The sequence below is a fragment of the Lepus europaeus genome, chromosome 18 (genome assembly GCF_033115175.1).
Source record: "Lepus europaeus isolate LE1 chromosome 18, mLepTim1.pri, whole genome shotgun sequence".
Classification (NCBI taxonomy): Eukaryota; Metazoa; Chordata; class Mammalia; order Lagomorpha; family Leporidae; genus Lepus; species Lepus europaeus.
In genome coordinates this window covers 49,384,833-49,411,119 of record NC_084844.1, presented here as the reverse complement: position 1 = coordinate 49,411,119, position 26,287 = coordinate 49,384,833, and the positions used below count along the sequence as shown (strand labels likewise).

The following is a 26,287-nucleotide window of genomic DNA, read 5'->3' as shown; positions in this document are numbered from 1 at the left end:
GCCAGGCAACAGAGGGCAGGCTTTGCTGAGTGGAGCTCAAACTCTAAGACAGATGCACCAACAGCTGTGTCTACTCTGCGTGCAGGTGAGGGGGCACCGAGACCCCCCACGGCCTCCAAAAGGCCATCCCTGCCCATCCTCGGAGTGTGAGGCCGGCTCCGGAGGGGTGGTAGAAAAGCACCTCCCAGAAGAGCCACAGCGACCTGCCTGGGAGAGCAGCGGGACCCCGGGGACCCCCAGCCAGGGTTTTCAGGCAATGCTGCCCTCCCAACGAGGGGACCTAGGAGTTGAAGGAGGCTGGGGAGCTGGGCAAGGATCCAAATGGTCAAGCGAGATACAGTGAGGTTAGGCAGGGAGCAGTGGGCCAGCCTCGGGCTGCGGGAAGACAAGCCTCACGTACAGATTCCTCATCCTTTTGTTGGTGGCACCAGACAGGGTTCTCCGAGTCTCCAGGAAGGGCAGACCCCCACTCTCGCAGCCTGTCCCTGGCTGGGTTGTCTCCGGCACGGCGACGGAGGTGACCTGAGGCAGCCCAAGGTGAGCAGGGGAGGCGCAGGCACCCGTGGATTTTCTCAGCCCCCAACCTGGGCATCGGCTCCCTGTTCACACCGCCTGGGACTAAGCGAGTAGAAACCGGAGCCCAGTGTGGGCCAGTGTGGTGGCTGCTCAAGGCTGAGGGGGCACAGGAGCCCGTGTCCCGGTCCCTCTGCTGCCTGCCTGTTCTAGAGACGGTGGCAGGGCCTGGAGAAGATGGGGCCCCTGGCCTTGTGAGGGGCTCCAATCTCTCCAAACCTGCTCTCCAGCCACTCATCCCTGGCTCTGAACCCAGGCCTGGAGGAAGAGGCGGCCCGCTGGCGGGGTCTTGGTGGGGTGTGGACATCATTGGGTCACTTTGGGGTGGGAACCCCAAAAGTCTGTGCAAGGCATGCCGGAAGGTTCGCTAGTCCTTGGAGGGCGTGGCCGTGGCTGTGGTCCCGCCCCTCTCCCTAAGTCTCCACGTGGGTCACATTAGCCCAGTCAGGGAACCGGTCCAAATCAAACAGGACCCGTCCCCAGGTGTTGACCGCCAAAAACACACACAAGACTCCAATTATGTTCATCATCAGTCCTGTTTTCACCTGGAATGAGAAAAACAGGGGCAGAGTCAGCACCCTCCTGGGCATGGGAGTCGGTGCTTTGCTGGGCTTCCCGGTCCTGGGCCCAAGCTCTGCGTTCCGCCCCACGCCCCCATCCCCAGATAAGGCAACAAGACCACTAAGTATCCCGGATGCTCCAAGGAGGGAAGGAGGCGGGATGCAGGGGTTCTCAACGCCCATTGGTGCAGCAGAAAAGTGACCCCAGGGAGGTGACGTGGGGCCAGGGCTGAGGGGAGCACAGGGAAACAGTGGCAGCGCCGGGGCTGCGAGTCCTCCTAACGCTCAAGACCTCCCTGCACGTTCGTTTCTGGGACTGCGGTCAGCTGTGCAGCCCGCAGTATCAGGGACTCACCCTCTGCTTGTGAAAATCCCCCTTGGAGTCACACAGATACCGAGCAGGGGCTCTGGGGTAACCAACACCCGACTGCTTCCTGAGCTCCTGGCGCACACGCGTGCCCCTCCCCCATCCCACAGAGGCCATCAAACCAAACCGGCATCAAGAGTTCTTCCTCTGCCTGCATTTGTCGCCAAGGCATCATCCACTCCCCCGCCACAGTCTCTCCTCTCGCGGCTTCTACCTCTTGAGGCATCCCTCCAGGTCTGACTGTCAGCACTGCCCCCAGTCTAAGCCTCATGGGTTCCTGCTTGCCTGTGCAGTCTATCCTTGGCCATGCCGGTCCCTGCCCCCACCCCTGGCGAGTGCTCTGTGAGGGCTCCCATGGTGCAGGGCTTGTCCGAGGGGACATGCCACGACCTCGCTCTGACACACAACAGTCCAGCATGCTGCAGATCGATTCCAGAAGGAACGAGAGCTGCACTATCAACGCCAATGATGAGCACGGGTCTGCGCGCTCCATCTCACTCCCACAGCGTAGGACACCCTGTGGAAACGCCCGCCCCCTCCGGACACAGGGCACCCCCGATCGTGGCATCGCGGCTCGGTTACCATGTCAGAAACCTTGAGGTGTCCGTAAGCAAACACGATGGCGTTGGGTGGGGTGGCCACGGGCAGCATGAAGGCGAAGGAGGCGCTCAGAGTGCAGGGGAGCATGACGTAGAGCGGGTTGAGGCCGATGGAACGAGACTGGGGAAACACACACAGGGCGGTGACTCGTGGGGCCACGTGGGGAGACGCAGGCCCTGACGCGCCAGCTGAGTCCCTCCTCTGCCTCCGTCTGACCAGCCCCTTGACCTGAGGTCAAGGCTGAGGTCAGAGGCCATGCTCCCTAGGCAGCAGACCCCCTCCATTCACTCTGGCCCCTACCGTGTGCCAGAGACCACACTGGAAGCTCCAACAGCACTGACCCTTGCTGTGCCACACACAGAGAGCCCAGGAGGCGGGGACCACGCCCACTTACCTACACACGCATTTACAGATGCATTCATTTTTATGCCTGTTTGGGATCATTTTGTGTGTGCGATATCTTTTATAATTCTACATTTTAAAATGGAGCCACATCTAACAGCACCTGGCACAGAGCAGGCATTCATTAAATATTTGTCGATGAGTGAAAAACGTGTGGTATCTATCAGATTCATCTTTATCGTGCAGATTTACATGCACGTAGGGGAGCAGACACACACGCTGAGATGCTCCCTGCAACAAGCTCACAGCAAAACACGGGAAAGCGAGACAATGGCCATGAATAGCAGGGTGGTTGACCATGTGTAAAAAAACCACGGACAAGTATGTGGCTGTGAGGAATCCTGTAGGTTTTATGCACCAATACAGAAAGATCTCCAAGACTTGTGCTTATATATTTTTAATTAAGGAATGTCAGAGGACTGTAGGATGGATGTATTTGTTTCAAAAGAATGTATATTCAGAAAGATACCTAAAAAAAATAACAGAAGTTCTAAGAAGGAGGCCAGAGGCTTGCAGTCTTTCTAATGTTTTTGTATGGCCACACATTTTTGGCCAGGGGCAGCTGTCCCTTGGTACCCTACAGGGAACTGGTGCAGGGACTCAGGTGGATAGCAAACTGTGCAGGTGCTCAAGTCTCCTACATGAAACAGTGCAGCATCTGCACATAGCCCAGCGACCCTTGCATGCGCCCTCAACCACCTCCACAATACAGGAGACACTGTCCATGCTAAGTCAACAGTTGTGATGCTCCAGGACCTTCTGGAAGCACAGTGAGATACACTTGCAGGCTCCTCTGACCATTTTCCTGAGATGGGACACCACTGAGTCCCAGGTCCCGGGGTGGGAACAGGTCGAGGGCTATGGCTCCTTGGTAAACAGAGTCCTGGCAAGGCTTCACCAAAGTCCCCCTCTGGGCGCCAGGCTCTTTCCTGGCTCCCCTCCCATCTCAGTTCCCCTAGCTTTGGGTACCACACACTGTGTGCAGTCCACACGGCTGGCGACCCAGCTGGATGACCACCGCCTTTCCCTTTCGCACAGGTGCCTTGGAGGCAGGTCTGGGGACTCTCCCTCGGGGCTGCTGGCTTCAGGGACGCTGGTTTTCCAAGAGCCTGGCCACCCCCTCGGGCTCAGGCCTACATTTGTCTCACGGGGGCCCTGGGTGCCCAGGACTGGGGCTGGCGATCACCAAGCCAGGGCCTCTGTTAGGGGAGAGGACGCGTCACCACGGCTGTCCGGCACCGAGGCACCCCTCCCCCTCCTCTCTGTCCTCCTTGGCACCTGTCTGGGCTGCCCTGCTATTTTTAACGCTTTCATCTTTGCTTGGAATGGAAGGAAAAACCACTTAGGTTTGCTTTTTATACACGTGGACGCCCAGGGAGCCGAATGGAAATTCACCAACTTCAACTCCATGTTCAAGGTTCTTTGTAAGCCTCTCCCAGCTCCAGAATAACAACGGCCTCACCCACGCTCGCCCAGCAGCCCACGGGGGCTTTGCACAGCCCTCCTGTCACCCGCTCCTGGGAGGAAAGCAGTGAGGTGACACAGTCAGGGAGCTCAGCCTCCCGACCCCCAGCTTCTCCCGGCACCCTGTGCGGCGGACGACGCTCCTGTAAGCTCTGCTGGCTTCCCCTTCCCCACCCAGACACGTGCTCGTCCACAGAGCCAGACACACGGGCCCCCACCGCAGTGACCTCTCTGGCCTCAGCAAGGCTTCCATCTCCTTGACCCAGGCTGCTCCACCTTCTGAATGGCCTCTTGTCTCCCACCCATCCCCAAGCCTGGCTTTTCCCAAGGCCTCTCCCAGGTGGGCCCCGGCCAGTGGTGTCTCCCTGCTCTGCTGCCCCCCCACTCACTTGTATAGCACACTCACTGACCACGGCCCAGACCCTCCTCCTGGTGCAAGTCCCCAGCTTCAAAAACAATCCGATTTATAAAACAAATGTGGAGCCCCCAGTCCAAGTCTGATGCTTTGGTCAGCACGGGGGAGGATACAAAGAAGAGCCGGCAAAGCAGTGCGGGCCACAGGACCAGGCTCCCTCAGGACACGCGGGTCCACGTGGGAGCCGAGGCCAGACCCAGCGCTCCGAGGTTCAGTTAGGGTCTGGTCTCTGATCCCACCACCTCTCTGAACACCCAGGATGGAGTCACAGACTGACACCTTCCTGTGAAACGGTCCCCAAACCCTCACCCCAGCAGCAGGGTCGCTTACCATGGAGGCAAAGATGGGCAGAAACAAGGTGGTGGTCGCCACATTGCTCGTGCACTCCGTGAACACAGCGACGAGCAAGGACAGGATCAAGGTGATGGCCGCGGGGGGCACAGTGTGCAGGGGCTCCATCTGCTTCCCCATCCACTCGGACAGCCCCGAGACCTGGGACGCACAGGAAGGGCAGTCACCCGGGGCCCCTTCCTCCTCTTCACAGATGCTCTCATCCAGCCCCTATCTCCACTCTCCCGCCTCCTAAGTCCGTATTTCCAGTCCAGCTGGCTCACTCCCTGGATTTAACCACAGGTTGCCTTCTAGAAACTTCTGCCCAGATGTCCCGTGAGCAAGTCAGACTCCACATACCCCAACCTGAATCCCTCTTTAGCCTCCAACCTGCCTCTCCCTCATGGCTCCCCGGTCTAGGGAGTAGACTCACCATCACCTGCTGTCCAACCCAGACAGCTGGGAGTCCTCCTGGGGAGTCTGTCTCCTTCACCCCTTGTACCCAGTCACCCCCAAAAATCTCACAGCCATCTCCACCCAGCGCTCCACAGTGCTGGGGCCTCAGATCTGGGACTCTGGGCCGAGAAGAGCTGGCCCAGGGAAGGGAATGAGAGGCCAAGGGCAGACCTTTAAAGAACTCTCACACTTCAGGGAGAACAGAGGAAAAGCCAGCAGGAGCTGAGCAGGAACAGTCAAGGTCAGGGGCAAAGCTGGAGAAAACGGTGCCTTGGGGGTCGGACGGGGAAGGAACATCAAGGAGAGATGGGCCACGCAGTCCCAAGGTCTGTGGCTGCGTAGGGGCAGGCGACCGGTGTCTACTTGTTCTCCTCCAAGCCCTGCCTGGCGAGGCCTCCCCTCCAGACACCAGAGTGATTTGTCTCCAGTGCAGGTCTGACCACCTCAGTGCTGACCTCGGCCCTTCAGTGGCTCTCCACTGCCTTCAGAACTGAGGTCACATCCCCTACCCTGAAGCCAAGGCCCTCAGAGAAATGGCTTCTGCTAGGCTCACCTGCTCTCCTAGTGCTCATGGGTCACTTCTTCCCAAAATGCCCCCTTCCTAGGCTGTGAAGTCCTCAAGAACAGGGACCGTACCTCAATCTCCTCTGTACTCTCTGTGCCTCAGAGACTAACACTAGAGACATAATGGGAACGTTTGATGAATGGATAAATGATAGATGGAGAGATGAGTAAGTGGAAGGAGGGATGGAAGGGTTGAAAGACGGTGACTACATGGATGGCTTTGTTAATCCAAAAGGTATTCACGCACCCACCACACACCAGGCTCTGTCTTAGATATTGAGGAAACAGCAACAAGGAGATGGAAAAATTATTACATTCTAATCCTGGATAGACAACAGTTTTTCAGATGGATGGGTAGATAGACAGATGGAAAATGGACAGATGGATGGATGGTTGGCTGGATTGGTGGATGGAAGGATGGGTGGATGGTTAGGTGGATAGATGGATGATGGGTGATGGATGGATGGATGGCTGTATTGGTAGATGGGTGGGTGGATGATGGGCAGATGATAGATGGATGATGGATGAATAATGGATAGATGAATGGATGGATGAGGGATGGATGGATGGTTGGCTGGATTGGTGGATGGAAGGGTGGATGAGGGATGGATGATAGATGAAGGCCAGAAGCACTAAACTAGGTCATCCCTCCCTCTGGCTTTCCCGAGGGGAAAGAAGGAAAGTAGAGAAGGTTACATTTGGGAATATTTTCACCCAAAATCTCTTCCTCTAATCTTGTGCCATTACACAGTTAGCTGGAGGGGGGAAGGGGAAAAGGCATTTTGAAACCATGTCAAAGAAGAGTTCTACAAGTGGAAGAAACCAAAGAAAACAGTGAAAATATTCATGAGGACTTGAGAACAGAGACCGCCGTGGATAAATCACAGCAGAGATCCTGTGACCAAGCCCAGAGGGAGCCTGACAGCAGAGCAGGGCCACCCAGCGCTCATATCTGTAATCCCTCAGAGTCCTCTCCCCCTTCCAGGGCACGAGTCGGTCCTGGGGCTCAAAGACTGCGCGAAGTCGGGGAGACAGACGCAGACACACAGGGCCGGGGTGCAGGGAGGGTCGCAGGCAGCCAGGGCTCAGCAGGTTACCTCGCATCCTTTGGCCACGGCAAAGCCACCCCCCAGCAGCAGCACGATCCCCCAGGGCACTTTCTCCTGGGCCACCTTCCAGTTCAGCAACGCAGGTGGATAAAATGGAGTTTTCCTTTCTGAGAAGAAAAAAATAAACACTCCCACTCACGTGCACAGCCAAAGGCAGTGGTAGAGAACAAGCGAGGGGGCATCAAGGGACCATAAAACCCACGGGGACCATGGTGAAGCAGCTACTGCTTGTAAACCAGCCACCGTGTGCAGTGACTGTTAACCCACCGCACACACTGCTGACAGCACAAGGAACCCAGACAACCTTTTGGAAAAGCCATTTGGCCACACAAAGAGTCATTAAGTATTTGTATTCTTTTACCCAGCACCATGATTCCTAGAAATCTATCCTGAAGCCAAAGTATCTCAAAAGAAAGTTCTGCGTGAGAAAGCGTGAACTGGGGCCAGCGCCGTGGTGCAGTAGGCTAAGCTTCCGCCTGCAGTGCCAGCATCCCGCATAGGCCCTGGTTCGAGACCTGGCTGCTCCACTTCTGAACAAGCTCCCTGCTAATGGCCTGGGAAAAGCAGGGGAAAATGGCCCAAGTCCTTGGGCCCCTGCCACCCATGTGGGAGACCCAGAATAAGCTCCTGGCTCCTGGCTTCAGATTGGCCCAGCTCTGCCTGTTGCAGCCATTCGGGGAGTGAACCAGTGGATGGAAGACCTTTCTCTGTCTGTCCCTCTCTCTATCTGTAACTCTGCCTCTCGAATAAATAAAATAAATCTTTATAAAAAATGTAAACTTCTAGTAATGAAAATTCAACAGTCCTTTCTTGTAATATAACGCCATTTTTAGAGGAAAGAAATCTGAAGACTGGGGATACTGGGAAGTGTTTACAGTGTAATTCCAAGCAAACACCAAAACCTAAGAAACAGGATTCCACCTGTGGGTGTGTGTTGATCACAGCCGTATACACGTGCACATTAGCAGAGGGAGGGAGGAAGAGGGAGAACACAGAAGCACCGGCGGCATTATGGGGAATCAGAAACACTTCCTGCTGCTGTTATAACAGGAACAAGATTTCGAGAGTTGAAGAAGGAAAGAGAGGAGATTTGCACTAAGCAGTACGGCTGTCGCCTGGAAAATCACTGCTCCCCAGGGTTTTGCAAGGCAGCCAGTCCTCTCCAAGGCCGTGGGATTTCCTCCTTCCTGGGCCCAAGGAGACCTCTGCTCTGCCAGGGCCCCAACCCCAGCAACCGGGCGGCCAGAACGGGAGCCCTTACCTTCCTCAGTCTGGCTGCAGAAGTTGAACTTGGGCTTCTGTGAAGGCACAACGAACAGCAGGAGGGCCACAAAGATGGCCACGGTGGCGTCAGAGGCGTACCTGGGAGGGGAAGAGCAGGCAGTTTACCCCGGCTCAGCTGCTGTGGTCACCTGCCCTGGGTAGTTCTCTCTGAACGCCTCTAGTGCAGACCCGGGAAAACTGGAGCCCCCCGAGCCTAGAGCAGGACAGTGTGGGAGGCAGAGCTCTGGCTGGAAACCAAGGCGCCCACGTGCTTGGCCACCGCCTTGGGTGACTCCGGGCAGCCCGCCTCCGTCTCTGAACCTGCACTGTTCCATGGTGACCACCTTTCAACCAGGTTTTCTGGGATTCTGGGCTCACTGGGGTGACCACAAGGACTCTGGTGTGGCCCAAGCAGACCTTTAACAGCAAACAGCCAGCGACAGCAGCCCTCTCTCCACCACTGCTCCTGACTTTTTGGGTTTTTCAAATGATTGATTTAAAAAGCAGAATGACAGAGAGAGAGGGAGAGGGAGAGGGAGAGGAGGAAAGAGAGAGAGAGAGAGAGAGAGGTCCTCCACCCACTGGTTCACTCTCCAAATGGCTGCAACAGCTGAGGCTGGGCTAGGCTAAAGCCAGGAGCCTAGCCTTCCATCTGGGTCTCCCACATGAGTGGCAGGGATCTAAGCCCTTGGGCCACCTGCTGCCTCCCCAGGCACATGGGCAGGGAACTGGACTGGAAGTGGGGTAACTAGGACTGGAACTGGCACTCATACGGGCTGCCAGTGTTACAGGGGACCTGCTGTGCCACAACACCCAAACCTGCTCCTGCCTTTTCCAGGACGTACAACTTCAAAGTCAGGAGAGAAACTACATAGATGCTCTTTTTGACGAATCTATCTAAGAAGCTTTGGACCCTTAGATCTGTGTCTTGTGAGGGACTTGCCCAGATCTGAAGAAAGATAAAGAGGCCAACACTGTGGAGCAAAAAGTTTAGCCACTGCCTGCAGTGCTGGCATCCCATATGGGCACTGCTTTGATGAATGGCTGCTCCACTTCTGATCCAGCTCCCTGCTAATGCTCTTGGGAAAGTAGTGGAAGATGGCCCAAGTACTTGAGTCCCTGCCATCCACGTGGCAGACCTGGATGGAGTTCCAGTGTCCTGGCTTGGGCCTGGCCCAGTCCTGGCTGTTGTGGCCGTTTGGGGAGTGAACCAGTGGATGAAAGATCTCTCCCTCTCTCTGTAACTGTGTTTCACATAAATATTTTTGGGGCCGGTGCTGTAGGATAGTGCACTAAGCCGCTGCCTTCAGTGCTGGTATTCCATATGGGCACCGGTTCTAGTCCTGGCTGCTCCACTTCCGATCCAGCTCTCTGCTATGGCCTGGGAAAGTAGCAGAAGATGGCCCAAGTCTTTGGGCCCCTGTACCTGCGTGGGAGACCCAGAAGCTGCTCCTGGCTCCTGGCTTCAGATCGGCCTAGCTCTGGCTGTTGCAGCCATTTGGGGAGTGAACCAGCAGATGGAAGACCTCTCTCTCTCTTTGCCTCTGCCTCTCTGTAACTCTGTCTTTCAAATAAATAAAATCTTTAAAAAAAACATAAAATAAGTATTTTTAACAAGGAATATAAGAAAGGGAAGATGACAGAGTTTTGGAAACCAGGCTCCGGGATCCCTCCTCCTAGCCCAACACGGTTTGCTCATGGTTTTGGCCACCTGCCTGCCCCAGCGTTTTCCCCTTGGCCTACGGGGCTGCTGTGAGGACACATCTGGGGTCCTGTCAGGAAGAAAGTGGACCACGAGGCCAGCAGAGCACCTCTGACACCCAGCTCCAGGACAGAGGGGCCAAGCCTGGGCACCAAGCCCCGCCCACCCCTCTTGGGCAGCCTCCTAAGCCAGGGGCTGGGGGCTGTGCGGAAGGAACCACTTACTTGGTCTCCCCTTCCACCCAGGCAAGCGACAGCCAGCCGGGCATGAAGCCGGGGTCGCGGGAGAACCACAGGACAACGAGCAGGAGGAAGCAGAGGAGCACGTTGACCTCGGCGAAGGAGAAGGGGCCCAGCTTCCTGTACTCCGCCTGCAGCACCTCATAGGCCGCCTTCTCGTTGCTCCTCCTCTCCAGCCCGCAGCCCCAGGAGTCTCTGAAACTAGAAAATGCACAGGTGAGAGAAGGGCAGGCCAGGCTGCTGGGCTCTGGCGCTGGTGGGACGGGCTTCAGTGGCGTCTGCACACAGCACAGGGCACTGCCTCCCGCCTGCGGCAGGACCTGCAGCAAGTCCCTTCCTCCCCTCTGTCTCCTGCCTCCCCGCCTCCCTGGGCCAGTGTGGAGAAGCCTGCTGAGGGGTGCAGCTCTGTGAGCCCAGTGCACGCCCTGGGACCCGGGGTTGCTCCCAGGGGAAGCCCGAGACGTGCCGGTGAGATGAGTGGCTGGTCTCTGTCGGGTCCTCGGGCCAGTGACGGCAGGAAAGAGAGCCCAGCCAGGAGGCTGGGAGGCTGAATGGGACAGGGGAGGGGCAGGAGGACAGGATGCAGAAGCAAGCAGGCGGGATCAAGGCCATCGTCACCTGCAGACTGGTAGCTCCAGGGTCACCTGGGGGAAGGCCAGGAGAACTCCTAGAGCCTGCCTGAGGTGAGACCAGGGCTTCCCATGCACTCTATGAGCCTCCCCCTTCCCCTCACGGCCTGGAGCTGCCTTAGCTGGTGCTGGGCAGAAGACTGGGCTAGGCAGGGGCTGGACGGATCCTGTGTTCCTGAGATTTAGGATTAGGGATCCAGGAGATCTTGGGATTAGCAGTAAGCACAGCTGGGGCAGCAGGGCCCACCAGGGTGTCCTACAAACCGCCCCCCAGAACAGCGTGGGCATGGGGGCAGGAAGGAGGGGGCTCCTTAGAGGAGGGGAGGAGAGTAACTCAGCTGTGGGAAGGGGGTAACAAGGACCACAGCTGGGGAAGCAGACCTGAGATTCCATTCACATGTTCCTGCCGCCGTCAGTCTGCAGGGGTCTCTAACACAAGACGACGGGAAGCAGGGGTTGATGGGATAGCTGCTGAATCCTAAAGCCTGTGCTGGCATGTTCTGCCTTGCCTATGGCTAGGCCTGGCCCAGGGCATGGGGAGGTATCCAGACACAGCCTCTTGGGATGCTCAGGGGCCAGGAAAGGAGGAGGCACTGAGGGGGTCTCGGGTCTTCACAGTTGGGTGGGTCTCCCTGCTGGGCCAAGGGCAAGGCCATGTGCCCCGAGGGCCCCCCTCCGGTGATATCCCCCAGATGATGGGGTGTGTGGATGACTCTGGGGGCACAAAGGATGTCTCTCTGCCCTCACTGGATCTTCCAAGCACTGATTACTGTCACCTGTTGCCCTGGAGCCTGGGCCAGGGACTTCAGGTTTCCAGGAGTTGTCCGGCAGGGGAGGGGACAGGCAACAACGAGCCCAAGCTCCTGTCTGGTGCTGGCCACACGTCCCCAGCTCCACAGTGGCTGCTGACTCCAGGGGCGCATCGAATGTGCAGTCATTCAGTGCCCCTCCCCTGTCTAGTGTACAGCCAAGCCCTCCTGCCTTCTCGCACTAAGCCGGCTCACGCTCATCTCTGGGGTCACTTCCTCTGACAACCGCTGGGCTGCCATGTGGGGCAGGTGAATGGGTCCAGGTGGCCTGTGTGTGCCCCAGTGTCTTTCAGCAACAGAGTGGCCTTCACCGGGACCCACCCTGGTGAACTTGGACTGACAATGACACACAGCCAAGGAGCGGGAAGGGATCCTCAAGTCCCCTTGTGATGGCGGGGTTGGAAGAACAGGGGTGAGGCTGGCTGGGACTGCCGAGTACAAGCCAGGAGTGATGTCTTCTGTGGTTCTTGGGGGTCCTGGGGGCCCTGGAGCTTCCGTGGCTGGTGGCATACTCAGCAGGACTCCACGATCATCCAGAAGAGGAACTCCAATGACAGCACGAGGGGCTGGACGCGGAGGCTAAAAGACGTGTTCCTGGCCTCGGATGAGATGGTCCAGCAGGTGATGGAGGCAGGGGGCGACTCCCAGGCCCCGGTGTGTGGCAGGATGAGGCCCAGGCCACAGCCCTGTTCCCAGCATTCAAAGTGAGCGTACAAAGCTGTCCTCTGCCTTCCAGACCTAGCACTGAAACACGCTGCACGTCCAGCTAGAACGGTGTGTCTGGGATGGGAGGGAAGCCCTGCACTGCCTCCCTCCACACGCAGGCTGCATAAGCCCCAGTGCAGCACTCGCTCTCCAGGCGCCCCGCCAGGCGCACACAGCTGATGGAGGCCATTCAGCCTGGGCAAAGGGCGTGAGTTCCTAGGGGCCTGGTGTCCGCCGTGCTGCAGACAGGAGGCTGACGATGCCCCTGCGGTCCTGGGGCCAGGCCGGCGCCTTCTTCTTGCTCAGTGGGCCTTAGGGATTTCGGGAAGCCCCAGGCCACAGTGAGTGCTCCTGACACCTAGGCACACCCAGGCTTTGAAGCAGTCCAGAGCAGCAACCTGTGGCCTTCCCAAGATGGGATGCAGTGCCAAGATACCTGGGCTCCGATGGCAGCCGCACTACTTTCCTGCTAAATAACCCTGTGTGGGCCAATTAACCTATGCAGGTCTCAGCGGCATGTTTTTTTTTTGTTTTTGTTTTTTTTCCCTGTGGACTGGGGTGAAACAAAGTACCTACACCTCAGGAGTTATTGTGAGGATTAATTCAGTTCACTTATGCAGCCTGCTTAGACTAGCGTAACCATCACCCAGCCAGTGCTGGCCATGGTGACTTCTATTGCTCCGTGAGGAGACACGGATGCCCACCTGTAGCAGGTGCAGGGGGCTATCTCCCGATAGGCCTGCTGGACGGCCGGCAGCCAACAGACAGGACGTTGGTGCTGGCACAGGTTCAAGGAGCAGGGCCAAGGGAGCCGCTGTCAGAGGCGTGCTGTGCACACAAGCAACGTGAACCCCCCCTTCCCCGTGGGGCCTGGACTCGGGGTGGGCGGGGGTGAGTGATGCCTACGGCCATCACGGCCATAATCTTGGCTGTTGTGAGCATGAACAGCAATGTTTCGGCAGCAGTTTCCAGCAGAACTCCTCCTCCAGGATAAAACCTAGGCGAATGTCCCAGGAAGCCACTGCTGCTCTCGCTGATCCACGCGTAGTTTTTAAACCGTGTGTGTTTTCCATGAACTTCTCGAAGATCCTGTGGTATGCATGGATTTCAAAGATATTTGGCACCAAAATAAAGTCCCCTTTCAATTCCACTTTCTGCCAACTTCTCGAAGTGCCTTGTCCTCCTGTTTTTACCGCAGACGGAGACACAGAGCACCTGGGATCAGCTCGCGGCTGAGTCCTTTCTATCTCGGGCACACAACAACCCTTGCGACAGAGACATATTTGTGTCCTTTTCAAGTCAGTCACACGTCATGGCTTCTGTGCAAAGTCCGGCTGCTGTCACAGGTGACTCTGGGGAACCTGCCAGAGTGCTGGGAATCGGAAGGTGAACTTCCCGGGACCCGGTGCTGGGCACGCTGCAGGGATTTGGCAAAGGGCCGGGTTTGAATTGATCTGGACTCTAGCAGGAGGTTAGCTGGGACCTGGCCTCATGGACCCTACGGTGTTGACTTGGCAGAGAAACTGCTCCTCTTTAACCCACTTGGACAGTGCCCCTGTCCTCTCTAGGTGGGAACAGGGGTCAGAGAGGCCCCGGAGCGGCTCATGGTCAGGGGGCGGGGGCAGCGCTGGAGCATGAATGCAGGACCCAAGGGAGGGAACTATGGCATGGCCAGGGGCAGCTCGGAGGGGTCAGCGAGGAATTCCTCCAGGATGCAACGGAAGTGGGGAGGGCCCGGCAGGCGCAGTGCGGGAACTGGCCTGGAACTGGCCTGGAAGACACTGTTCCTGCCGCTGCCACCTGTTGGAGCTGGGAAGGCAGGAAAGGGCATTCCAGGAAGCAGGAACCATGCGTGCAAAGGCCCAGGGAGTAGCCTGGCATGGGGGTGGGGTGGGGGGCGATGGGAGTTGCGGGCTCACCACACCCCAAGCCGCCTGCAGACTCGCTGGCACTTACTTGAACTTCATGTAGATACACTGGAGCCAAAGCCAGGCGAACAGCAGCATGATCAGCATGTTGGGGAAAGCGAACCCAAACCACGACGCAAAGTTCACGAGGTCCTTACTGTCAGGAAACAGTCTGAAAGGACAAACCGGCACCCCTCGATGCCCACACCGAGCCTTGTGGGCGGAGGCTGGGCCGCAGGGGCCGCTGACTGGGTGCCCATGTCCTCCCCAGTGGGCCAGCTGCCCACACCCATCACCCTGCACAACAAGAGGCTGAGGAGAGACAGCCCACCCCATCCTTCTGCCCGGGTCTTTGGGGGGCCAGGGATGTCTCAGAACCCTCACTCTACCTCTAAGTCTTCCCTGGATGGGACCGGAAGAGGCTGCTGGAAGAGTCACTTCCTCCCCAGGCTCTGCTCCCGCCTTCCAACCTCAGGGCCACACCCTTTGATTCGAGGCTGTCAAAGCGACCTAGAGCCAGCCCGGACAGGCTGCCTCCCCCAGAGGAGCTGGGGGAGAGCCTCAAGGATATCATTACAGAAAACACTCTCAGGGTGGAAACCTGGTTGTTGATCCTCAAGTCTGCCCAGCCAGGCTCTGGGCCCATCCTGTCCACCCCCCAGCTCCTGGACCAGCCGCCGCTGGCACCCCTGACCACAGCTCGGGTCTCCACCGATGGTGCACCCCCTGTGTTCCTGCTGCTGGCACCTGTTGTGCACAGCTCACTTCACACATCCCTGAGCAAACCCGAGGACCCCATGGGCAGGGCCCAGGTTCCTCTTACTTTGAGGGGGCCACAGACACTGGTCAAGCTGAGAGATTCCCAGCTCTCTCTATGGTCCACCTGGGGCTCACAGAGGGACACATGGCCACAGAGAGCGAGGCACCAGGCACTGAGTGAGCAGCCTCCAACATCACTGGCCACTGACAACCATGGACAGGGACCACGGGAGGCACCGTTTGCTGCAGGTTCTAAACAAGGCACCGCAGACTACACTGCCCCCCCCCCCCCCCCGCCCACTGTGGCTTCAGTGCGGAGTTCAGCCCACAGCTCCGCTCACAGCCAGACCCCTGTGCCCAGGGAAGAAAGGTGGGTGTGGTCCCAGGACAGAGCAGCCTTGGACATGCCTCGAGTGGGTGCAGGGATTCTGGGACACAGAGGTTGAGTGGGGCACATCTTGTCCTCCCCCCACACACACCAGGCTCCCAGGACCCATCTGAAGAGGAGGAAGACGTGGGCAGGTGCCCCCAGCCCCAGGGCCAGGGACTCACTCGCGCATCTGTCCTGCCAGCACCACGTTGGGGCCGGTCCCGGTCAGCGTGGCTGTGCCCCCGATGCTAGCCGCGTAGCACACACACAGGGTCATGGCCTTGCACATGCTCTTCCTCTCCTGGTCCTGCTTCTGCCCCACAGCACGGCCTTCGTAGATCACTTGGTTCCCTGCAGCGGGGAGACGCTGATGTCAGCCGAGTTAGCCATGGGGGCCGCCCCCAGCCCCAGCCCCGCCTCAGCCTCCACCCAGAGTCACAGTGGGGGCCCCCACGCCTTCCCTAAGGCTGCTGCTTCCAAACCCAGCAACCGAAGCCACCGCCCCCTCGTCTCCACCTCTCGCTGCTGCTTGGGCTCCTTTCTCCATCAGGGGTGTCCGAATCCACCTCAAACACCCTCCCCTCCCAGCAAGGTGTCTCCCTTTTCTGAGCTGCTCAGACTGACAGCTCTCCCAAGGTTTCCTCCAAGGCACACGATTTGTTGGAGGGGTCTAATCATGCTTCCCCGGGGCTCCCGAGAGTCCACAGCAGGCAGGACTGGGCCTGGTTCGCCTCTGAGGCTGCCAAAGCTCGCCCAGCGTCTAACCATCAGGCCGTGAGTCATAGGCGCTGACCGTCCCTGGGCTGCGGGTGGGTAGGGAACGGGCAAAGAGCAGAGCAGGTGCTGTCTTGTGTTCCCTGAGCTCAGCATTTAGCAAGCGAGCAAACACCAATGCCAAGGCCAACGGGAGCAGAGAGTGGAGGGGGTTTCTTGCCCAAGGAGGTCAGAGAAGACTCACTTGATGATGTATTGGAGTAGCAAGGGGCCAGGGCATTCAGCAGGTGCTCAAAAGATGCCCAAATGGGGGCCAATGCTGTGGCGTAGTGAAGTAGCACCTTGACAGTAGGGACTCCATTTTGGAGCACTTGAGACTCCATTCTGGGAAAGCACCCCCCCCCCCCACCATGAGACTCTGGTCTGAAACTATGATCTAAAACAGTAGAACAATAGCAGTCCACTACATCACACTTGGCAGAGCATAGAAACCCCTAGCATAATTGTTCAAGCTTGAAAGTAGAAAGGTTGCACCTGGGTTAATGATAAAAATGTAGTTTGTCTATGTCCTACATATAATTAAAACCAATATCTGGATTAATGTCAGGATTATAAGATTGTAACTGGTATTGTCCAGATTATAATTGATACTAGTTTCGCATAGGTTTTAGGTCAGCTTGACCCCGGTAACCATGTATTCCCCCCTGTTCCTAGCAACCATGAATTCCCCTCCTGATTTTGTGGTTTTTGCCTTTATAAACCCTGTTGCTTTAGGCTTCAGGGTCGAGAGTTCTTTAGGGCATGAGCCCACTCTCCACCGCGGGCAAATAAAGGACCATCAAATTTTATCAATGTGTGGAGCTCCTTTGTTATACTCGCTCAGGTACAACAGTAGCAGGTAAAGCTGCCGCCTACAGTGCCGGCATCCCATATGGGCACCGGTTTAAGTCCCTGCTGCTCTACTTCTGATCCAGCTCTCAGTTGTGGCCTGGAAAAGCAGTAGAAGATGGCCCAAGTGCTTGGGCCCATGCACCCATGTGGGAGACCTGGAAGAAGCTCCTGGCTTTGGATTAGCGCAGTTCCAGCCGTTTTGGCCAATTAAGAAGTAAACCAGTGGATGGAAGACCTCTCCCCCAACCCCCACACACACCCCCCCCCCCGTCTCTGACTCTCTGTAACTCTGCCTTTCCAATGAATAAAAAAACTTTTTAAAAAATGCCCAAATGGCTGACACCGCAGCTCAATAGGCTAATCCTCCGCCTATGGTGCCAGCACACCGGGTTTTAGTCCTGGTCGGGGCGCCGGATTCTGTCCCGGTTGCTCCTCTTCCAGGCCAGCTTTCTGCTATGGCCCAGGAAGGCAGTGGAGGATGGCCCAAGTGCTTGGGCCCTGCACCTGCATGGGAGACCAAGAGAAGCACCTGGCTCCTGGCTTCGGATCAGCGCCGTGCGCGGGCCGCAGCGCGTCAGCCACAGCGGCCATTGGAGGGTGAACCAATGGTAAAGGAAGACCTTTCTGTCTCTCTCTCTCTCACTATCCACTCTGCCTGTCCAAAAAAAAAAAAAAAAAGCCCAAATGAATCATCCAATGGACAGTTACTGATCTCTGTGATTGGTAGGAACTGAGGGTGGGACCTTGTGAGGTGTTCTAAAGGAAACAAAGCGTTCTAAGCACCTCTGAAGAATCTAATTTCTATGCAAGAATTGAAAACTCATGCAAACAGCATTTCCTAACTACATTGCTCTGTGCGGCTCTAACGGAGGCACTCGGGAAGCAGGGAAGGAGAAGGAGGTGGCCAAAGCACTCGGCACGCAGGGCACGGCGGCAGCGTGCTGGTACGGGCTCACCTGGCAGCTCACCGGGCTTGCCCTTATCCGCCAGCTCCAGGGTCCCCAGGCTGGCCTCCGTGGCTGTGCTCGTGGCCTCCATCTGCTGCAGTATGGCCTCCACGATGGGCACCATCATGGCCGTGGTGGCCGTGTTGCTGATCCACATGGACAGGAAGGCCGTGACGCCCATGAAGCCCAGCATCAGCCTGCAGGGGTGGGCAGGAGGGAAGCCAGGGAATCCCCCCACCGGCCCCACCCTCCCCAAGGGCATGCAGAGTGGCTGCGGCCGGTCCCAAGCTGGGCATTCCAGTCGGGGGCTGGGACAATTTGAGTGCTTCGCCTCCCGCCCTCCTGTTCTCCTTCCTTCTTTCCTCCCCTCCTACCCTTCTCCACAAACACCACTGATGTCTTCTCTGCTGGCTGCTGGGGCCACAGGAGACCTTGGGCCCAGCTAAGGTGCCAAAGGTCTCCCGGTCTAGCCAGGGAAGGGCAGGCATCCAGACGAGGCCAACTCAATATGGAGCGTGCCCCTCTGTGGCCGCCCTCTCGCTGCACACCAGGCAGGGCCCCATTCCTCCCCGTGGTCCTCCACATCCCAGCCAGGGGAAGAAAGCACTTGGGGTCAGGGTGGAGAGCCAGCTGAATGGAGCAAAAGTGACCTGGGTCCCCAGGCTCGCCTCAGGCTCACTAATCCACAAGGCTCCAGCATGGACCCCGGGGGTGCACGCACCACGAGGTTCCAGCCACTGTTCATGCAGGCTGACCTACAGACCCATAACGACAAAGGCTGGAATCCGGCTAGAGGAGGGGAGATGGTGTGTGAAGGCAAGCGGTTCTTGAAGGCCGCAGCTGCCACTTGATGCTGCAGGGCACCAAGGAGCCCCAGAAGCCGAGTCCAGAGGAGTGGATGGGAGGGCGAGAGCGCAGGCAGCCACTGGCGGAGGCCGGCTGACCCCTCAGAGCTCCTAGAAACAGAACCCTGAGCTCTCTTTCCCTAAGCCCCTGCCATTCTGGAGAATGCAGTGGCTTCTGATTGGACCCTGCAAACCTGTCACCGGAGGGGAGCCAAGCCGCGAAGCCACAGCAGAGCTCAGAGAGTCACAGACAGAGGCCTGCGCTCCCGGGAGCCCCAGGCACCCCAGCCACGTCACGGGTGCCCAGGGCCTCACACATCTCAGGAGCTGATTACTGAGAGCTAACCAACAGTTGCCTTTGGTGGGGGAGAGGGGACTGGGGACCACCCCCACCCCCCGGCACTGTCAGCCAATCCTTCCAATGGTGGTGGCCTCCCTTGTGTGTAGTGCTCAGGTGGCAGGTGATAAATGAGCCCCAGCCCCGTCCCAGGGGTTGGCTGGGAATGGCCCGTGTGCTGACTGGTTGGGGGGTCTCCAGGAGGGAGAGGGTCACTGGGGTCCCCAGTGATGTTGGGGAAGATGAGGTCCAGGAAGCTACTGTGCAGGAGCAGCAGGTGTCCCTTGGATGGGTGACCTTTCTCCTTCCCCCAAGCTGGGCCATTGAGCCACCTCTGACTTGCTCTCCCCACAACTCCCTACTCAGCACGGCTTGATCCAGCCTCCAGTCCAACTTGCTCCCTGGGGACCCTCTAGCTGCCTCCCCCAGGAAGCCTTCCAAACCTGCAGGGACTTGTGCTGACCAGTGACACACACCTCACCCCACCCCCAACCTCCCGCTGAGTTAGGGCACCTTTTCTCACTGCTACTCACCATGCCCCACCCAGGGGCCAGCCGGCCAAGCCCAGGTAAACCCACGGCTAGCCCTGGTCTCCTCCCCAGCCCTGGGCCCACCGCAGAGCCGTGTGGCAAGAGGAAGGAGGTGTAATTACTGTGCAGGCTTGGCCCCCGCCCACAGGAGCATGCGCAGGGCGATCCTCTTGTGAAGGTTCCAGCGCTCCACGGCCACGGCCACGATGAGGCCACCCAGGAAGAGCATGTTGGTATCCTTCATGTACTGGACACACACCTGGAGGGCAGCATGCAGGCCCTGTCAGGGTTGCCTCCTGGCCACACGCCTCTGGGGCCCAGGGCCACCCATGTCCCCAGAGACAGAGCAGGCCAGATGTCCACTTAGGAGTGGTGTGGGCTCGAGGAGTAAGTCTCCACGCCAGAGAGAAGCCACCAATAGCACTTATCTGCTCACCCACAGGCCTAGGCCGCTTGGAGAGGGCTTTGGGGAAGGAGTCCACGGGGACCCAGGGCATGGCTGGGACCCCTGGGGCTACGCACCTGCGTGGAGTCCAGAATCTGCAGGAGTGGGAAGAGCAAGACAGGCATGAGGGAGGTGACAGCCAGCGGGATGACTTCCGTGCACCAGTAAATGGCCATGAGGATGATGACGTAGGCACACCTGACAAACTGAAGAGACAGCCCTGAGGCCTCGGCAGGCGGCCGCCCCCACGGCCCCCACCCAAGAGCGGCAGCAGCCATGGGTCACCAGAGGCAACGCTGGACCCCGCCCCCAGTCAGTACAGCTTTCCTGGCTCAGGACAGAGAGGCGGGCTCCCGGTCTGCTGTCAAGGCTGCAGCCCTACAGGGGCCGACGGCTCAAGCGGCTGGGTCCCTGCCACCCGTGGGCAGCCCCAGGTTGAGCTCCTGGCAAGACGTTGCAAGCATCAGCTTCAATCACTGCTCCTTGACATCGGCCCCTTGAGAGGCTTCCAGAAGCACGCCCTCAGATTCCCAGCGCCCGTTCCTAATTCCTATCGTCCTTAAAGGTTCTGCTCCCACTTCCCCTGCTCCCAGAAATATCCCTGTTTAACCTGCTCATCGTGGCCGGCACTGAGCGTTTCCATGGTTTCGGTTTTTGTTCATTACAATGGAGAACACAGTGCTGGTTCGCTCATTGGCATTCCCCTCATTGCCAAGGTCGCTAGCTTCGCTATTCACAGGTGCTCTGGATTAGATCATCTGTGCACATCCGTCAGCCACCCCGGCCCTCGGTCTCATCTTCTATCCCCTGGCTCCCTCCCTGCTGCGGGCTCCACCAGCGCTCTTACTGGGATGGCGACTACTGAGCCAGACTCTGCCTTCTCCCTCATCCCGTCCTCCTCCAACTGATCAGCCACCAGGACCTGGGGCTTCTGCCCCCTTGTTCTCAGCCTTCTGCCCCACTCTGTCATTCTCCCAGGTGAAACAATAGGAGGCCATTGGGATGGCGCAGGATCCTGCCCGGCCAGACTAGATGTCCAGACGGAGCCACACACGCTGAGGCCCATTTCAAGGGGCTTGGCGAGTTCTCTGCTTTCATCCTTGCAAACGGTAACCCGGTGGGAGCCATCCTCTAAGTTTCTATTGCTCTCTGTCCCCGCCCCGACCTTGCAAGGAAAGTAGCTCAGAAACGACCCCTTGCCTTTTCCTCTCTCGCTCCTGCTCTCTTTCACCCTTTCTTTTCAGGTGAGTTCTCTGGCTCAGCGCATGGGAAGACACTGACTATTTTATGGAAGGAGGTGGTGCTGGATTCTAGAATCGCACAAAGCCAGTCCAGATCGTCCCACTACGTCCACAGCCGCTGCCGCTGCCTCTGCTCAGGCCGTGTGTCTTCCCCTGCAACTGGTTTGCTCGTTTGTCCCAGGCTGAGCCTCTGGCACAATCTTAACACCCTGGACACGCTCAGTGAGCGCTTGGTAGAGGAACGGTTGCCTTGCCCCGAATCCGGCTGCAACAACAGCACTAGAAAAGAGGCCATCCACACACTACCGCTGCTGCTGGCCGTAAAGCGGTCAGCCAGACTTCCTAAAGCCCCGGCTGGCTTGCAGCCACCCTAAGAAGCATGTCTCCCCCAGCTGCCCACCAGCAACCAGGACACCTCCCTCCTGTCTCGGGCAGGGTTTCCCAACCTGGGCGCATTGGCACTTCGGGGCGGGGGATTCCTTGGGGCGGGACTGTTCTGTGCCCTGTAGGACCTTTACCAACCTCCCTGGCCTCTGCCCAAGTAAAGACAAAAATGTCTGCGGGTGGTGCCAATGTGCCTGGCGGGGTGAGGGGAGAGAACTAGAGGAGTCCAGTGACTGTCACCCCAGAATGTGGCCTCCTCGTGTGCTTATTTTAAATTATAGGACCATCGAGAGCGGCAGGTGCAGGAAGACTCTCCTTGGACAGCTCCTTGGCTGATGCAGTCCAGGCCTATGCCCTCAGCTCCCCTGCCTGAGGTTTCATCCAACTAAACTCAAACCCCAGGCAGAAAGATGCATCTCCATCCACACCCTCATCTTCTCTTCGGGCAGTGCCAGGCAACATTCCAAAGAGAGGCATTTGCAACCCATTAGTCTGTTTTGAACAACAGACTTTGTCGCGGGGCCATTGTATGGTTCTCCTGAAAAATCTGTGATTCCCCTAAAATCTGGCTCCATTCTCCACTCTCCAGCTCTCCTGTGGAGAAGGGGTGCATGAGCTTCCGAACTGTGCGGGGCTGGGCTGGTGCCTCCACACACGTCACCAGCTGTGCGTCGTTTCTACTCTGTCACCTGCCTAGTGTCAGCTCAGGGCAGCAAGTCATCAGAGGGCGCAGGGGATGTCGGCTGAGAGCCACAGGACTCAGCACCACGGAGTGGTCAGGAGCCAGGCCTGCACACCCACAGACCTGGGCCGTGTCCTCTGCCTGCCATCCTGGCCTGCCTCGGTCACCAGCTGCCCTGGACCTGGGTGTTGGGAGTGTCCCATGGAAACAGGTGGTGACAAGGCAGGTGATAAGAGGGTGCATTGTGGAGAATTTTGAAACAATAATACTATCTGATCGCCATTCTGCTTCTTATCATCATGTGACAGCCACTCTAAACAGTGTCACTGATACATTCAGATTTCTCCAATGTCATTGATAAGCTGCTGCATTGGTATTGCCCCCAGTCGGGACCCCTCTGCTTCCTTGTTTCACATCCTCATCTGTTCACTGAGAATTTAATAGTGCCTACTCTTAGTGGATGGCACAGAGAAAAAAATCCTCAGTAATTTTTTATTGCCTAAACTACTACTTTTTCATTTTTTTTAATTTGAAAGGCAAAGAGAGAAAGAGACAGAGATTGTCTATCTGCTGATTCACTCCCCAAATGCTGAAGCCAAGAGCCCACAAGTCCATCTGGGTCTCCCATGGGGTGGCAGGGACCCAGGTACTTAAGCCAACACCTGCTGCCTCCCAGGGTGCACTGGCAGGAAGCCGGATAGGTAGCAGACCAGGCTCCCCCACAATGGAATGCGGTGTCCCAAGCAGCAACAAGACCACTGCACCAAACGGCAGCCCCTGTGGTCTGAACCTGGAAGCAGGAGGTGGCCTGGGTTTGCACTGCCAGTCCGAAGCTCAAGGCTCCAAACACGGCCAAGAGGGCAGAGGAGGAGACACAGGCTAACTCAACCACCTCACCTCCACTCTACTAGGAGGAAGCCTGGGGTTGCTCCTCCCTCCCCTAGAATGTTCCCAGGGCAGTGGGGAGGGCAGGAGGGGAAGGCTGGAAAAGTCTGGGGAGGGGTGGTGACCGTGGGGACAGAGCGGGATTGCACCTGCACAGAGGAGCCTGCTCTTGGTGCTTGACTTCAGCGCATCTCCCTGCCGCTGAGAAAGAGGCTGGAAGGCGGTGAGGGCCGAGTTACAGGCAGATGGTGGGATTTACAAGTCAGTGTGTAGCACAGAGCCTAGTGAGTCAGGGCGCTCTGTGAATTCATGTGCACAGCTGGATACCCAGGTGACTGAATGAACGCCCAGCCCGATAAAACCGTGGCTCATTACCTAGGCACTGCTTAACAAGGGACACATGTTCTACAAAATGCACCAGGAGGTGTCCACACGGTGCAGACATCCCAGAGCGTGCTCACCTAGCTGAGATGGCCACGATGTCACCCGGGGGACCTTCTGGCAATGTCACTGTCAAGTATGTGCACAGGCATTGCCCAAAATGTCATTATCTGGTGCACAGTTGTATTAACCAGTAGGGATGCCCTGACACATTGCCTAATGAGAAAACATAGGTGAAACATACTGTGTGCAGGGGGAGAGGGAGAGAGGGAGATAGGGAGAGAGGGAGGGAAAGAGAGGGAGGGAGAGGGAAGGAAAGAGAGGGAGGGAGAGGGAGGGAGAGAGAGAGAGACAAGAAATTGATTGGCTTTTGCAGAGATGTCCATCAGAATATTATACTATGAGATTTGATGTTATTTTCATTTGTATTTTGTACTCTGCAGTCTTGTATAAAAGGCATTTTGACAATTTTAATAAAACAAATGATATAATACAGTTATCATTCATTTTACTAAAAGTACTTTTTTTAAAAAAAGAAAGGACCCACAGACTGGGTAGAGGAAGTGGAGCAGAGATAAGGTCAGGAAGGCAGCAAGGTGGAGGGGAGAGGAGGACAGCCTGGAGGGGAGGGGCGGGGCACTGGCAGAGGGCAGCACACCCTGGGAGCCCTGCCCCTGGGGGACAGCGCTGCCCAGGCTGCCACAGTCCCACCAGCTTCCCGGTAGCTCTGCCTCTGCTGTGGACCTCTGGGGCTCCTTGCACAATGGGGTGGCGCTGCAGGGCAGGGGCAGAGGGCTCTCCAGAGGTGACCAAAGCCGGGACACAGAGGGAGGAAACAAGACGACAGAGGTCCTGGCTCCCAGGCAACTGACCAGTCCGAGGGAGGCACTGGACTGCAGTAGGTGTCTCTCAGGGTAGCTTAATGACAGTCTCGTGCACAGGTGGGCCCAAGCTGGGACCCCAGCTGTGTGTGTGTGTGTGTGAGGGTGTGTGTGTGTCAGGGTGAGGGTGGGGCCTCAGCCACTGTCCAGGTACAGCAAGGTCAACCACGCTACTATAATTATCCCAGGGAACATTGCTCCCTGCCCACAGCACTGAGATCCTAGCTCTCCTACCTGGTTTCTACCAGCACGGACGACGACAGCCCCCAGGCTCTCTCTAGAGAGAAACATGGCTGCCTGCAGTTGGTTCAGCAACTGAAGAGCTGCCACGGCTCCATCTGCCGGCCTCGGCCCACTCGGGTCCTCTGCTCGGCCCACCCAAGGGCTCCTGGAGAACAGAGCCACCTTGCTCCACTACACGGATGCGAACACCGAGGCCCAGACAGCGCGAGGACGTGACTAAAGTCACTGGGATGCGTGGCTGCTGCAAGTCCGCCTCTCCCGCAGATGGGCTTCCTGGCATCCCCGCCCCCCCTCCTCTAGGATGGCCCCCCAGGGCACCCCTGAAGAGCGCCTCTGTTCCCCGAACCTGCCAGGGGAGGAAGGGGGAGCTGGAGGTTTCCTGTCTGGGCTGAGAGTGAAAAGGCTGAAGCGGGAACGAGGAAGGAGCAGCCACAAAAGGCTCCAGAGGGCTAGGGCCTCTGCCAAACTGGCTGTGCACAGCCTGGTGGAGTCTGGGCCAGGGTGCCCGCCCCGCCCCCGCCCTGTGGCCAAGGCCATTCATTCTCCCCTCCCTCCCAGGAGCAGCTAGGCGGCCAGGCCATGGGATGCAGCTTCCCTGCAAACCAGGGTCCTGCCACCCAAGGCGTGAGCTCTGGGAACGTGTCCCGCCTCCCGGCCACAGCGGGCGAGCCTGCCTTCCAGCCTGGAACACCATTTAGGCTCAGAGGAGACACTGGGTGGTGCAGAACTGGAGAGAAACTGCAGCTCCTGTAGAAAGAGCCTGCGGCCCATAGAGGGTCTCGGGAGTGGCAAAGGCGGCCCTCGGGATCCAGGTAGGTGAGGATCCCCTCCTGTAGGTCTTTGCCTAACCTGGAGCCGAAGTCTCCACCAGCTGGGGGCAGAGACCAGAGAGGCAAAAAGGGAGAACCAGCGCCCTGCCGGCCTGGGGAGCTCTGTGTGGGAGCCTGGCAGTGATGCAGTCAGGGTAGGGCTGGGGGATCCTGGGGCCAGGGGCCGAGCCTGCAGCTGGGGGCTTCTGTGTGGCTGGGACCTGTGCTCACTTCTGGGTCTCTGTGCTTGCCCAGACGGTTCCTGCACCCCGGATCTGTGAACCCCAGCGTCTGTGCACGCTAGGGTCTCTACGTCCCTCAGGATGCTTCGCAGGACACCTCCCATCTGGCACCTGAATGCGCACCCCCGAGGGAGCTGTCCCTGCCCGGGGTGGGGGTCCGTGCGCTCCAGTTCGGTACTCGCGGGCTCGCTGTCCTGGGCATGGGGCACCCGAGTTCTTCGGGGCTGCCCCGGAGACACAACTGACCTTGGCGGGCATCAGAATGATGAGTGGCAGCAGCAGGATCGGGGTGACGAACAAGATCACGAAGGACTTGAACTTGGAGACATAGCTCAGCGCCGAGGCCATCGTGCGGGTTGGAGCCTGGCGGGAGAGACGAGTGAGGGGTGGCTGGAGGCTCCGCGGGCTTAAGAAGGGACGGACTGCCCCCGTCCCCCCGCCCCCGGGAGTGGGGGCGGTGACAACTCCGCCCCCCCCCCACCGTGGGGCCTCCTGGCGGCCACGGGGCGGGGCTACCCCTCGGGTCTGTGGGGCCGCCCGCCCCTGCTCTGCCGCCCGGTGGTGGTGGCTGAAGGCGTTGGCGGAGCGCAGCGGCGTTGGGGATCCT

At 58.1% G+C, this 26,287-nt stretch overlaps 1 protein-coding gene across 2 annotated transcripts; it reads right to left on the bottom strand.

Annotated features, from left to right (window-relative positions):
- On the bottom strand, positions 1–26,048 carry SLC13A5 (solute carrier family 13 member 5). Of its 2 annotated transcripts, none has more exons than XM_062174770.1 (12): positions 25,927–26,048; positions 20,010–20,138; positions 19,610–19,746; positions 17,785–17,972; positions 15,406–15,574; positions 14,144–14,266; positions 10,030–10,245; positions 8,102–8,202; positions 6,829–6,947; positions 4,712–4,873; positions 2,083–2,220; positions 1–1,118 (listed from the first exon to the last, which is right to left on the bottom strand). In XM_062174770.1, the coding sequence occupies exons 1-12, from the start codon at positions 26,026–26,028 to the stop codon at positions 987–989; spliced, it is 1,716 nt and encodes a 571-aa protein (XP_062030754.1). In that variant the 5' UTR covers positions 26,029–26,048; the 3' UTR covers positions 1–986. The 2 variants fall into 2 exon arrangements, with proteins under 2 accessions (XP_062030754.1, XP_062030755.1); XM_062174771.1 differs by having other exon boundaries at positions 17,797–17,972.
- Between the last annotated feature and the right edge of the window lie 239 nt (positions 26,049–26,287).

What these genes read in the sequence shown, in the direction of transcription:
- SLC13A5 (XM_062174770.1), bottom strand. Translation starts at nt 26,028, where the DNA reads ATGGCCTCGGCGCTGAGCTATGTCTCCAAGTTCAAGTCCTTCGTGATC. An exon ending in AGATTCTGGACTCCACGCAG is followed by an intron (nt 19,747 to 20,009) that starts GTGCGTAGCCCC and finishes GCTGCCCTCCAG; the next exon opens with GTGTGTGTCCAGTACATGAA. An exon ending in CTGCAGCCAGACTGAGGAAG is followed by an intron (nt 6,948 to 8,101) that starts GTAAGGGCTCCC and finishes TTTTCTTCTCAG; the next exon opens with AAAGGAAAACTCCATTTTAT.